The sequence below is a fragment of the Cetorhinus maximus genome, chromosome 18 (genome assembly GCF_964194155.1).
Source record: "Cetorhinus maximus chromosome 18, sCetMax3.hap1.1, whole genome shotgun sequence".
NCBI lineage: Eukaryota > Metazoa > Chordata > Chondrichthyes > Lamniformes > Cetorhinidae > Cetorhinus > Cetorhinus maximus.
In genome coordinates this window covers 100,893,170-100,907,837 of record NC_135896.1, presented here as the reverse complement: position 1 = coordinate 100,907,837, position 14,668 = coordinate 100,893,170, and the positions used below count along the sequence as shown (strand labels likewise).

General features: G+C 39.5%; 1 protein-coding gene across 1 annotated transcript; it reads right to left on the bottom strand.

The window, feature by feature from the left end:
* Positions 1–9,358: 9,358 nt before the first annotated feature.
* Positions 9,359–11,607, bottom strand: foxg1a (forkhead box G1a). The gene has a single exon (XM_078563368.1). It carries the CDS (start codon positions 11,446–11,448, stop codon positions 10,219–10,221), a length of 1,230 nt encoding a protein of 409 aa, XP_078419494.1. The 5' UTR covers positions 11,449–11,607; the 3' UTR covers positions 9,359–10,218.
* Positions 11,608–14,668: the final 3,061 nt, after the last annotated feature.

Here is a 14,668-nt window from a genome sequence, read left to right as displayed (position 1 = left end):
TCCGATTGGTGATTAAACAACAAATACAAGACAGAAAGCATGGACCGTCTGTTAACACCAACCTTATTATCACTTGCGCAATGACAAGTAAACTCATTTTAAGTGGAAACACTGTTTATTACTCGTTTCGGGTTTGCAAATGGGCGGTGCAAATATTTTAAGGCGACACTCCTTATCAAGGGCAAAGAATTCAAATAAAATTCTTTGGATTTTAACTGTCCGCTTGAAATTTGTACATTTGGATTGAAGTGCTATCGATATTTACAAGTGCCCTGAACAGTCTACTACCGATGTAATAGATTCTTAAAATGCACATGAGCCAATTTCTCTGAGATTATAAGAAACATGTTTCAAAACAATACGGTAATGCTAACACAAGCCAATGACTATGTAGGTAATTACGTAAAAGTTTTCACAAATAGATAAACACGCAAATCAATACAAATTAAACCTTGTATAATTTGTGACCAATTTCTGATAAATGACTCATTTTAAATGTGTGGTTGACATGTTTACGCAATGCTATCAACAGTGGGGGTTTTTTTTTAGCACTATGAACGTATTTTAAACATCAAAGTCGGTTTTAGCATTAGTTTATTTTAACCAAGATGAATAAGTAATTTACAATAAGCTTGACAGTAAACAACAATTATTTCTTCTCTATACGATCGCCTCTTACTGAGCATACAATTTGTGACGTTCTGTCTTTCAATAATAAATCTAAGTATCACGAGGTACACAAACAATTCGTTAGCAATACTTGCATTTTGGTATTTGAATTCGGTATTTGGTTAATGTGAATTTTCTCAGCGGAAATTTATTTCCAATGATTATTTTTTTGCCAAGTGTGTAATATATACCAGGTTGATTGCGAGCTTTGGTGTTTTTTCAACAATCCTGCCTGTAATTGTGTGCAACAGTCCGAGGGTTGATGCACATTAGTTTCCCATTCGGAATCGAACGTTATTTACACGCTTCCGCGAATAAATTCCCACCGAATCCCAAATGGTTTCCACAATGTAATTACATGGGAGCAGATTCTCCATTTCCTAAATACATCAAATAATATCAATTCATCAATTCGTATTTACACGATGTAAATAATGGTTTAATATTGGCATCAATCAAACATGGGGTGTTCTTCTGGCCTAGAATATTTACAGAACTTTCTTTTACAGTTTGAACTATTTCATGTTTAAGGTCGTTTTCGGAACAAAATAAATTGGCTTTAAAATGTTGATTTCTCTTGTTCTGTTTCAGAAGTAATGTCTAATAAAACAGAACTTGCTTACACAGAAATAGGTTGGAACCACTTTTAAAGAGCTTGGGAAATGACTTGTCTCTCAGAAGGGAAGAGGAGAACCTGGCTTCATTTATGAAATTAATTTTAGCGAAAGGGGGAATTGAAATGAATCATAGGAGATAATTATTGTAAAACTGACAGGATACAACAACTGTTAATGCACAAAGACAAGGTGTAGTGTAATTGTTAAACCAATTACCAGCGTTTTATATTAAATATTGAGGTGTGAACTTTGCACAACTTCAATAGCTGACATTGTACTTCATGAGAGGGTTTGACATTTGAACAGTAACATGCAAGGAAATTGTTTAATTCACGTGACAAAAAAAGCCTTGCAAATACTTTACTGTTCTTCTTGGATATTTAATTCCGTTGAGGAAAATGTTTTGGCTAGTCTGGGCATTTCTACTGTCCGGAATTCTCCATGGTGTAAGCAGTACACACGGGCGGCTCCTTCACTGGATAACCTGCAGCCTCTCAGTTACTCGTCAACGTCAGAGACTATAAAATCATACCTACAGTTACTTATACTAAATAAATAATCTTTCACTTCACCCTTCTTAATGAAATATCTAAATATGGCAAACAAGATCCCTGTGTTTAATGACATCGCGCCCACTGGAAATGATCTTATTTATTTGTTAAAATAATAAGGAATAGTTGTGTGTATGTCCCTTATGCGTTTTGAAATCATTTCCTAATGTACACACGACTTTCTCTTTCTACCTCCCTACATGAACATTTCTGTGTCTGTAACAGAATATTATTGTTAATGATTTAAAATCACAGCGTTGTTTCCGGTAGTCAGAGTCTTGGCGGCCGCTTGAGTTGAACGGTCGTGGCCGCTTGGTGGTTTTCGAGGTTAGGGGAGATACAGAGGTGAGGATTGGCCGAAACAAAAACAAAAATACCTGGAAAACTCAGCAGGTCTGGCAGCATCTGTGGAGAGGAACACAGTTAACGTTTCGAGTCCGAATGACCCTTCAACAGAACTAAGTAAAAACTCAGTAAAAAGATTGGCCAAGCTGATTCTTTCAGGTTTAAGGGGACCATTAGATTTAATCTGAAATACCGCATTCCGAATCAAAGTTAATGTTCGTCCTATATCTTGCACGTCATTTTCTATTGTAAAGTCAGTCGGTGCACCGAGATTTGGTAAATTATTTTTTCAAATCAAATTCCTGGAGTGAAAGCCATTGTTTGCTGCTGCCGAGCACACTGGTAAAACATGCACCAATAACCTGTTAGGTTTGTGCACACACAGGCGCCCATTTTAAGGCAAACTGCAATTGAATATTTAAGAGCGGTTAGAGATATGAGGTACAGTTAAATTATATCTTCCCATGACACGACGCACAAGGAATGTTATCCTTAAGGCGGTTTGATTTAAAAAAAAATAAATGTATCGAACGTTTAAGCTCCCTGTAAATAAACTCAATGGTGTTATTCGGCGGACTTTATCTGCAGAACAACAAAGAGTTTCGCAACGCCTGCGTGATCAAAAGTAGTTATATTATGAAAAGTCCTACTGCTAGAAAGACATCCGATAGATATTCCGGGTGTCAAAATATTAAGCGACAGTAAAAATGCAACGAAAAGGAGGTATTAAATTTAAGCTTATAAATCTGCGCCGATAAATGTTATTTCGGTTATACCCAAAACACGTTTACACTCCCAAATGATGTAGAATTGATCGTTTATCATAGCAAGCCCAATAGATATACAGCTTTAACTGGTTAATGGGTACACGCACTGCTTAAAAACTAACTTTGCCCATCGTTTCTCTAAGGTAAAGTAATTGTTCACAAAATTTCGATAATTTTTATCCCTTAAATTATTTTCGTTTTACCAACTATCCAAGTAACTCGATGAAACAATACATTTTATTTATTTAAATATGTTTGAGGATAACAAAGAGAACATGTTTGGTCATTTGGAAAGTGGAGCATGTGATTTAAACACGAGTTCCTCTTTGAGTGAACATAGGATGTTTGCTAAGCCTGCCGGCCGACACCTTTCTGAGCGTTTACATATCCACCTTGTTATTATAGCAGGGTCGCTACCGGGCGTGTTCCAGGCGCTGAGGTTTGCCAGTGTAAATCTGGGACCCGATTCTGCTCCGAGCGAAGAGGAAGTGAGTCCACTCCTTTCTCCAGAGCCAAGTCGAGTTCCTGACTTCGGGTTTACACGACAACTCCGGAGGCCGTGAGAAGAGCACCCTCATATCGTGCCGGCAGTGCTGCCTATGCGTAATGTGCAAAAGACAATCGAATACACGCATTATGTTTTTGAAACATAGACACAAGCTGTGAAGAAAAGCGAGAGATGGGAAGAAAGAGCGAGATTTAGACAGACAGCGAAAGACTCCCTCATTGCTTTACCAACAGCGCCCCCACGCTACCACTCACTTCGTGATAAAACTTCTGCTTTTTGAAAAGGTTAGCGGTTGTCAAAAGAAAATCAAAGCGGAAAAGAAGCTAAACTTATCTGTCTTCTGGCGGCATAATCCGCGTTTTCGTTTCTAGCATACATTACATCACAAGCAACATCTGTGCTTGCTGATCTTAAAGGGACAACATGAAGACTTGTCAGGCTTTAAGTCTGCGCTGAAACCCTTCACCAGACCGAAAAGAACAGTTTGAGCTTATCGTGAAAATGTCTCGGAATTTAAGATGAATTATCAGTGAAATGTGTTTAGCTGTGTGTTGAAATTGAACAAAATACTGCCTAGATTGAGTTCACAACAGTAAAGCACCGCAAACGGTGACCTGTCACAATCAATAACGTTAAACTCCAAGACCAGGTCTTCGACTCACGCGATGCCCACAGCCTGTGAGGAACAATTGCACCAACTATTTAACTGTTTAGCCCGCCCGTATGCAAATACATGCATTTGCAAACACATTTATTCTGGGAGATAACAGAACAACATTTTTATTTAGCATACCAGCAACGGATTTATGGTCTATTATATTTGTATACATTAATTCCCTTATATCAGCCGCATAACGTTTTATATGTGGGTTGGAAAAAAACGTTTATTTTCAAGATTATTAGATCGGCCTGTCAATCGACAAATGGATATTAACTTTTATAATAATATAGAGATGGATAGTTATAATATTTTGAACTATACCTCGGTCAGAAATGAAGATATTGCATATGATATATGGGCATAAATGATAATGTGGGAAATGACCCTATTTACAATCTCTACATAAAGAATCATGTAAGTGTTAACGAAATTGATAGACTGAAATCTTGCGTTCTTTGAAAAACATGAATCTTTTGTACTGTGCTGTTAATCAGCTGTTAAAAAAGGCAAACTAAAGTTTATGATTTAACCTAATACCTCGCCGAAACAGTAAATAGCTAAATTTCACGCCGAAGCTGTTAAATGTATATAGCCTAGAATATATGTTTATCATTTATCCTTGGAGATGTAAAAAAATACTTAGAATATAAACCCGACATGTTTAACACGCAGGATTGTATTCTAGTGAATGTGAAATATCTCAAGTTTTGCTAAACGTGTTGCAAATGTACAGGGAGGTAAAGAGTTTCAATAACACCCCACGCGATGGAGAATGCAAAGCCCGCATTTTAATTACAATTAGCACTTGAGAACGCTTTTTATTGCACTAACATAGTGTTTGAAATTAATTTCCAGTGATAAATTTTACATTCACATCTTTCACTAACTATAGCGGTGCAAGTTACACACATGCGCCGTACGTCATTTCAAAGAATTGAGAGTTTATATTTTAAATACAGACACAGGAGCTTTTAAAACTTGCGCCAGAAATGTCGATGAAGATAATGTAAAGGCAATGGCGTTGATGTTGTCTGTGAAACACAATAAAGAACAATGGCTTTCTGTACAGATATAACATTACAACAATCAACATCTTTTCGGCATTTTTGTTACATAATTTTAACTTTATGATGACATACGAAATAAGTTCAAGTGCCATTTTGGGTATTGTGCAGTTTTACATATTTTGCCAATGCTCTATTTTCGCTAAATGTTTTCCTTTCATCTATTCAGTAACCGCCTCACGATGGAATATGTGATTTGAATGTCCTCTAAAACATTTACACGTAAATTTAATATGAAGGAACAATTTGCAGATTATTTATCGAGAAATAAATAGAAACTAATTTAAGTCTGTTCAGCAACAGCACAGAAATGTTACTGGAAAATATGTGGATCCTTTTAGATAGGCGCTAATTATATTCCTTTGTTCCCAATTACCATATGTCAGGTTAATAAAATATTACATACAAGTGACTCATCTAAAGTTTGCTTAAAACTTTAAAATTTAAATAATCAAATAATTAAAACGAATAGCCTCCGTAAAGGAAATCAAACGTATGCAAATTGAGGGCGCTGATTGTTTTGCTTTTTAATCAGAAGTTATTTGTTTAACATATTAGTTATCGCGGATAGAGAATATGTGTTTCCTTTTAGTAGCATTTTGCTCTATTTCGATTATTCCACTGTTGGTTTTACTGGTTACCTACCTAGTATGAGGTGATTGAGGCTAAACTCTTGGTCCGGTTCTATGCCGTTGCCATCTGTTTCCAGACAATTGGGGTGAGACTTGGCCTGTAAAGTTTACAGTGCGCAAGAACTCCGCCCTCTGGCACCATTCACACATCCTAAAACCGCTAATGATGTTCACCTTCACCTTTGCCTAACCCGGCAAACATTACGTTTGACCCAAACGGGTCGAGCCGAAATTTCGATCCTGATTTATCAGAGACAATTCCTTTTAAAGCGGGTTAAATAACTAATCAAACAAATAAAAACACCTTGCCAAGTAGTCAAAACGGTCTCTCTTTTTTCCCCTAACATAGGCTTGTGAAGCTAGGAGATACAGATAAATAGAAATCAACCGAGGGCAAGGCATTACTTGTTCTCTACGAATAAACTGCAACGTTTTCGAAGAGGACACAATGCTGGAAAAATATTCTTTTCTCGAATGTTGAGATTGTATTTTGCTATTAATCAGATTTTGTCTAGAACTATCGGAAATTATATGACTGATTTCGACCAATCCTCGACGTATTGTCCCAAGAATCGCCTCCCATTGTAAGAGCTGACAATAAAGTATTGCTGCATTACCCCTAATATTAGTCAGGGATCCTGTACACCACCTTCCACACCAGACCAAATTAAAGTTATTACACTGTCACGTTTCATTTCATATTCTAAGTGAAGGTTTTCCTCATCTAAATCCGTGCAATGATAAACTCTGTTCTACATTTGACTTGTGTGAAACCCCCACATTTATACTTGATATGCTTCCACTTTGCGGTACAATACATTAACAGGAACAATGTACAACGCATACTTTCGCTTTTTGATTTTTTTTCCTCAGTCATTTCATCATAATTTCGAGGCATTTAGCCAACTGGTAAACTAAACTATTACATTCGAAATGAATGATTTCATCATGGAAAACATATTGTACTTTGAAACTATTAGTTAAGAGATATTGTTCTGATCATTGGGGAATGTTGCATTCTAAAATTTAGAGCTATCTCGGCGTCATACAGCATCAGGTAACCTCTTTGCGTCTATTTAACATGACTGCATTTCTTTAACTTGGCCTGCCACTGGGTTTGGTGTGCTTTAGTGCAAAGGTAACTGGAGATTTGATGTGGTTTCAGGCTGGATGTCCACTCAATCACAGCCAAACAGAAAAACTGTCGGGATCCAGTCCCCCCTCCCAATCCGTCCACACACACAGCAACTTGGCAATAGGATAGTAGTTCAATTGTGATATTAAACACACCGTTCCCTTTTGTTTGAATCGCTCAGTCCTTCGTTGATCCTCGGGCAGGTTTACACATTGATAAAAACTCATTTATGATTACAAGTAATCATAAAAGCATTTGGATGCCTATTCCGGCATCATTACAAATACCCTGTGAAAATTTGTACCGCAAACTCACGGTTTTTAATGTGGAGCGAGCATAAAGTCTTCAAATTATGTATTCTGTAAAATCGTGGTGAGGTTTCGAGTGTTATATAAACTATCGTCTTAGTCCCAGAGTCTAAATCACAGCTCAAGAAAAACAATGAAATAAAAACTGTGCGGCGCCATATCCACATACACAAGTTTCAAACAATCCGAGCAAATTAATGCCGAATTACAGAAAGAGGTAGAATTGTGGACTTACCCAGCGCAAGACCCTGGTCGGCTCCTCGTCCCAGTTCAGTTCAGAGGTAAGACAGGAGAATTGTTTCTCTCTTCTTTCCGTAAAACGACACTTTACGAAAAACCTTTAAACTTTTCCCCAATTGTATACTGTTCTGTTTGAAGTTACATTGAGGTTAAATAGGTAACTGGGCCACAGCTCTGAAAAGCACGAGGTGCCTTCAACTTCTGCTGCAGTAAAATATTCAGCACTCAATAAAGAAGCTATGCATTTTGTTATTTTTCTAATAAGCTGTACACAGCATATTATCAACAGATAGATTAACTTTATTTTCTAGTCCCGGAGCGCCGGTTTTGAGGGAAGAAACGCGGATATTTTCTCCGTATCACGTATGTAGCAGTCAGCGGCACCAATAACAGACAACGTCACTGCGTCTTGCCACTATGTAAATGAACCTTCACGTTCCTTTAGCAGGCAAAAAAAAATATTATTAATAGATCCCCTCAATAGTGCCTGGCATATTCTGCTTTCTTTTTTCATAGAAATTTGGTTGTATTTAATTCACGAGACACACTTCCTTCTTCCCCATAACCCCGCTTAACATTGCAGCGATAACATCTAGAGCACAGATTGATTTTCCTTCGGGCCTATTGTGTGAGGCATTGGCCTTCTTGCATTACTCGTGGGCATATTTAATATGATAAAAGAAAAGCAAATAAGGATAGCACCCCGCGCAGGAGTACAGGCGGATCGGATTTGCCAGAAATGTGTTAGTAAAAGTTCTCACACAATATGGAACCTTCCGAGCCCAGATATTATCATGGAGAGCTTGAATATTTTTAGTGATAAGTAACAATGCCAAGAGAATTAGTTTCAGGATCGCTGTATAAATTCATTTAATCTGAAATGAATTAATCTGAAATGAATTTAATCTGAAAATCATTTATGATAAATATTTTATTTAATAATCCGCTTCCGTTTCTAAATCTTCAAGATGTCCAAAGTACAGGTAACACTGGGCAACCTTCTGCTCTGACATTCATTTGTTTTCATTGGCCTTACACTTCAATGTAATTTCGCAAATAATAGCTCACCATTATTAGAATAATTCAGCAAATAAAATACTAATTTATAAACTTTCAACTAAGTTTCCTGGTGGGTCGATCTCTTTTTTAAAATAAAAGTTTAGATTTTTTATGCGTTATTGCGGGGTGAGTTGGGTTATTAATATATCTTTTGAAGACTATGCGTTGTTTCAAACTCTTTAGCAGGGTTGTAAAAGGACAGGGCTCACGCTCAGTGAAACCAGATTTAGCGTTTACATCAAAAACATAGCACAGTAGTAACTATACTCGCTGTTTTAAAATATGCAACTCAGCGTGCTCTGGGTGATTTATCATTTAAATAAATCTCACATGATGGACAAATGATTTAAGGGATAGCACCGACAGTGAAAATAAATGTTGATAGGTAGTGCTTTAAAAAAATATTCCTAACTTATCCTTGTTCATTTTGAAATATCTAATTTGTAATATACTGAAAGTTGAATGTTGAAAGGCAGATTGTGCGAATATGTAACATCTATTAAGAACTGTAACAATTATTTTTGCCGGTATAAAACTGAAAATGTTAATTAAACTGGAACCTAACTCAGTCATTGTACCATCCATCCAGGTTAAACATGGGTAACTACAAGAGGATAAGTTGGGCCCACATAACGCGGACTTTCATTGCCTACAACTCTGGTAGACTTTCCTCTCATGTTGACGGAATACAGGAATGCACGAGGCATGAAAGCCCCCATTTAAAAAAAATATTACTGCGGATCGCTATTGCATTTAGCGGTGATAAAGAAAAGGACAAGATGTCAACATTTCTGAATGTAACCTATTTTTTTTATTTCGGTGCCTTCTGTATAGTAAACATTTTAAGTGACAACACGGGCATATGATCACAATATCACAATCATGAAATTTAGAGACGACATTAACAATCACTCAAGGAATTTATGAGGCATTTAAGCAACACAAGTTACACGTCCGCAAAATTTATCCTTTAAGTACAATAGGTTTACACATTTCACTACATTTACATAAAGAAATGAAAAGGGAACTGTTAGTGACCACATACATCGAATTATGCACAACACAAACTAAAGGCAATCATCAATTTTGTCCCCTTCTGATTCTTTGCAGGCAGTGTGTTGTAAACTGGAAAATAGGAATTATTTTCAAAGTACTTGTTCTTTTAAACAAGGAGTGCATTTCTAGCCCCGTCTTTGGTCTAAAAGTAAACATGAACCATTTTGTAACCAAATGGATAAAATGACCGAAAGGTTAGGCATGTTTTAAGTAAGGTTACGAAATACAAATCAAACTTTAAATTTCGATTATTTTTAGTGTAAAATGTTTCCGCCAATATTGAAATCAGCAGCCACCAACAAAGATAACTTCTAATACTGCAAACATAGACATTTGGTGGACAAGTAGAACCGAGCTAATTTAAACTTAGTTGGAATGTAGTCATTTTAAATACACAGTCTACATTAATTTAACTAGTGGTTTGCTATCTAACCCGCCTCAAATTGCACATTGCAGAAATTGAATTAACAAACAACCCTACGGGATTTGACAAAATGCAGACAGAAATGGGGGACTTGAATAAAAATACCTGGGCTTTTTTTTGAGAATTATTTACAACGCAAATGTGTGTAAAATGTTAACTTACAGTCTTTTCGAAGGGATTTGTTAGTGTATTAGAGGGTTTGATGAGGGCCCCTGGTTTTGATGTGTGAAGTAATCAGAAAGTCCTCCAGAAAGTCCTGTGGAGAAACTTGGCAAAGAAGGTCTTAGAGACTCACAGGGGAGAGTTGAAGGCGCCTGTGGAGACGTGGAAGATGCTGTCCTGGCTGTCATTGAAGTACTGCTTTGAGGAGTCATTGAAGGGTGAGGAACATGGGGGAAAAAGTAACTTGTCTGTCCTGCCAGGAGATTTACCGAGCAGGGGTTTAACGAATATGTCCCTGAGCACGGAACAGACAAACCACACGGCACTGAAGCAGCCAAGGCGGCTGCCGCCGTTAGGTGATGGGTGGCGTAAGGGATTTCTCCGTTAACAAGTCTATCTACACTTAAGCCGTTTGATGTTGGAAATGAGTGGTTGTTTGCCAGCGAGTTCTGAGTTAACACCGAGCTGTAGGACATCGGGTGGCTGGGATAAGGTGAGGTGGTTCCATTGTAACTTAAGGTGCTGCTCGCTCGGGGGTGATGCAGGGACAAGAAGGGAGACACGGGCCAATATAAGGAGCCCGCCCTATCCATAAATGTCAGTCCGGTCGAGGTGAGGCGCGCTCCCCGCTTGAAGGCTAACTTTGCCCTGGATGTGGTGGATCTCCTGCGAAGTTTGCCGGTGGTGCCACCTATGAAGACATCGTCGCTCGACGGGTCCAACATCCAATAATTCCCCTTCCCAGGGTCATCATAGTGCCTCGGAACTTTGACGAAACATTTGTTCAGACTTAAATTGTGCCGAATGGAGTTTTGCCAGCCCTGCTTGTTCTCCCTGTAATAAGGGAAGTTCTTCATGATGAACTCATAGATGCCATTGAGTGTCAGGCGTTTCTCGGGGCTCTGCCGGATTGCCATCATGATGAGGGCATTATAACTGAACGGGGGCTTCTCGTATTTGCCATTTTTCTTCTCTCCCTCCTTGCCGGCGTCTCCCTCTTTCCCGTCGGCCGCCTTCTCTTCCTGCTTCTCCTTCTCTTCCGAGCAGGGCGGCTCCGCCGAGCTGTTCTCACTTTTGCTGAGAGTATTTTCAGACTTGGACTCCACCGTTGGCAAAAGGTTTTTGTCCTGCTCTTCGGGGGCAGATCGGTGACGGTTGTCACTTTGAACCGCTTCGGGCACCAGGCTGTTTATGCTGAACGACGATTTCGGAATCATTTTCACTTCTTTCTTATCTCCCATGTCCAACATCACACACAGGTAAAATTACAGCAGCACAGTTGGACCGCAATCGCAAACGCTGGCAACTCATGTAGTAAAAAAAAAAGAGCCACTACTTCATGTTCTTAAAAACACGTCCAGCCGAGCCAGCTCTCTGCAATTCATCCCGGCCCCTGGCCGCTCGCTTCCAAAAACACTCACTGCAACCTTTTCACTCACTGCCCAATCAGAGCCCGCGGCGCGCCTGCGCGTCGGCCCAGCCCCCAGCCAATCAGCGCTGCCCCCCTCTCCTCTCCTCTCCCCCCCCCCACCCAACCAATCCCGCGGAGGGCTACAATCCCAGGGCAGGAGGCGAGGAGGAGACCCCATCACCGCCGGGCCCCCCCAGGCTTCTCCTTCCCCCCCCCTCCCCTCCCTCCCAGCTCCTGCCACTAAACCCAAACCCCCGGTACCCAGCACTCGGCCCGGGCCAAAGCAAGGCGGGTACGTCAATATATTTTTCTCTTGTTGGTTGAAAGTTTGTTTATCCCTTTCTGGAAAGGGGATTAAAGTCGAGAAGGGGAAGAGGCGCGGGACTACTTTCTATCTCCGAGGGTGCAATCCCAGTTTGCAAAATAATAATCTTCAAAGTGCAGCAATGAAGGGCCGAGTTTTGATTGATTGGTTGCCTTGCACCCCTTTCCAATGCTCCCATCACATCTTCCAGCCTCGGTGTGCTTTTTTTTGTTTTGCATGTGATGGAATGGGAACAACTTGGAGTTGATGTGCCTGGTGCTTGATGCTCTGCCTCGTTGTGTGAGCCGCACTCGGCTGGGACTCGGGCTGGGAGCAGGGGCCGAGGGCTGAGGGATCTGGGGGAGCCCGGAAAGGAATGGGGGCTGTAGTCCGGCTGGCACCGCAAGCCCGCTCCCCGAGCGCCCACCCCGCTCTGCAAAGCCACATCTCCCGGCTGACCTGTGACAATCTGCTCCAATCTGACCATTCCATCAAAGTCTCTATCATTCGCTCTGATTCTTTTGCTATCAGTCATCTTAGATCCATGATGGCGGATGGGGGCATGTGGATAATCAGTTGTAGATTGGCTGTGACTTTATATCGGTTCAAATACAATAAAATCCTGGCTTTATATAGATCTATTTTTTAAAAATTCTTACAACGAATGAGTGATCCCAGTGTTAACCTGTAGACCTGTTTTTCTGGTGTGTAAACCTATTTTATATAATCCTTTGTTCCGTTTCGTAAAGATTGCCTATTAATTAATTAAAATGCTTATAAAAAATAACAGAACGAGCGCATTAATGCGCAAATACTTCGCGTTCTACTTATTGCTTCAGCCCTGGATGCGAGTTTGCTGGTGGAGTGTTTTACAAAGTGTTGACGTTTATAATAGGCTTTTCCTGTTTTACTTGGGGCTGGGGTATTTCATTCGGCAGGGTCACGCCGTGAAGCCGGGACGCCGCGCTCCCTCCAAACGTTAAACCGCCGAAGTGACTGATGCATCAACTCGAAGACGGTGCCAAAGCACTCGAACTCCTAAAGCAAGCGGCCGGTCAGTGGATTCTGATTCCATTTTCGTGGTAAACGCTAAACGGCTCCTCTCGTTTTAACTTGATGATATGCCGGGAGTTAAATACAAACTAAACACACACTCTTGCTCCTCTATTCCGCAGGCCCTTTAACACAGGCACAGCCCGAACTGACCTTCCTATAAAGCGATGAGTATTTTAAATGAATATCCGCAAAATAGCATTAAACGTCGACTCCAAGAAATAACGCGCATAATAATGTCGAAATGAGGCTGCATGGTAAATGAGAGCAGTGCATGGGTTCGATTGCTAATACAATTTTTATTAAAGGCTAGGCCTTTACCAGGAGCCTCTGCTATATATTCCAGTCATTGAACTAACCTAGAAAGCATATACAAGGGCATCGGAGAAATCAAATATTTGCACCCTTTTGATGTGGTTATATTGTATAAATCAGATAAAGGGAGTCCCCCATTTTAAAACAGTGCAATATCTGAGGCCAAAAGGTCACCAGTAAAATCTGTGTAAGGTCATAAATTGTTTCATATGCTGTGTGTTGGTGTGTGGGGTGGGGGTGGGGAGTGGTGGTGCGCGCACGTATTTAAAGAAAGCTAATTGTAAACCGTTCGCTTATTTTCTCGGTTTATATTTAAAGTCTCGTCTGACCTGCTCATTTTCCTACTCAGTCTAGCATGAAATGATTTAGCGTAACCGGATTCCTGGGAAAGGACAGGTTACATAAACATTTACTGATGTGGGGTAACTACAGTACTTGTACTCTGATATGCAGGAAGGAAAGTGTTGATTAACACGAAGAGAGAGAAAAAACGAGATTAGCTGATTGCAATGCTCATATGTGCAAGCGGTCATTGAATTGTTTTTTTTAAAAAATAGACACAGCTGTTGTTTGCATTGAACCACTGTTGTTGCTATGATTTAACAATACTTAAATCAGCATTTTTGTATAACAATTTTGAATCGTTTACAAATGTGTATTCCACGCTGATTTTGGAAGACTGAAAGGAGCAAACGGTGCTGGTTCTGATGTATTATAATATTTTGAATTCTGTTTATTTAACATAATTTAAGTTTCATAAATTGGCCCGAAAGGAGAGAGATTTCATGTTGACTCAGGGAACCTAACAGGCGGAGACAGATGTGAAACATTTGGAATTGGGGTTTTAAGATTCAATGAAGCTTGTCTGAAGTTAACTTTTTTTTTGGATACTATAGTAAGTAGCTGGACGGGCAAATAAATATACAGTTTATTCGAAACACTTATCCCTCACAATAGGTCAACCTGCCATTATAGAAATTGTTGCCAGAATTAACAAAGGCAGTGAGCATAAACTTTAAAGGAAATAGTAATAATAATTAAAATGTGTCATGATGTGAATTAACACAAGTCTGAACCACAAGGCAAAGACCGGAGGAAGACGAAAGAGCGAGAGTAGCTGAGAAATGTATTGCGATCAATGTGGGTTAAGGGTCTTTCTCACCTTTACCATCAGATTAGAAGGGAAGGTTTAACACAACGATTTTTAAAATCTATGTATAAAAATATATTTTGAAGGCTGTGATACGTTTCGCGTTGTGAAATTTTGAGATTTTGAAAATGCAGTTTCTTTTAATTAATACTGTTTTTGTGTCTGCTGCAGAATTTTACCTTTGACCTTCAATGGAAAGAAACCCTTGCGTATAAATGGCGCCCCGGGTATTACATT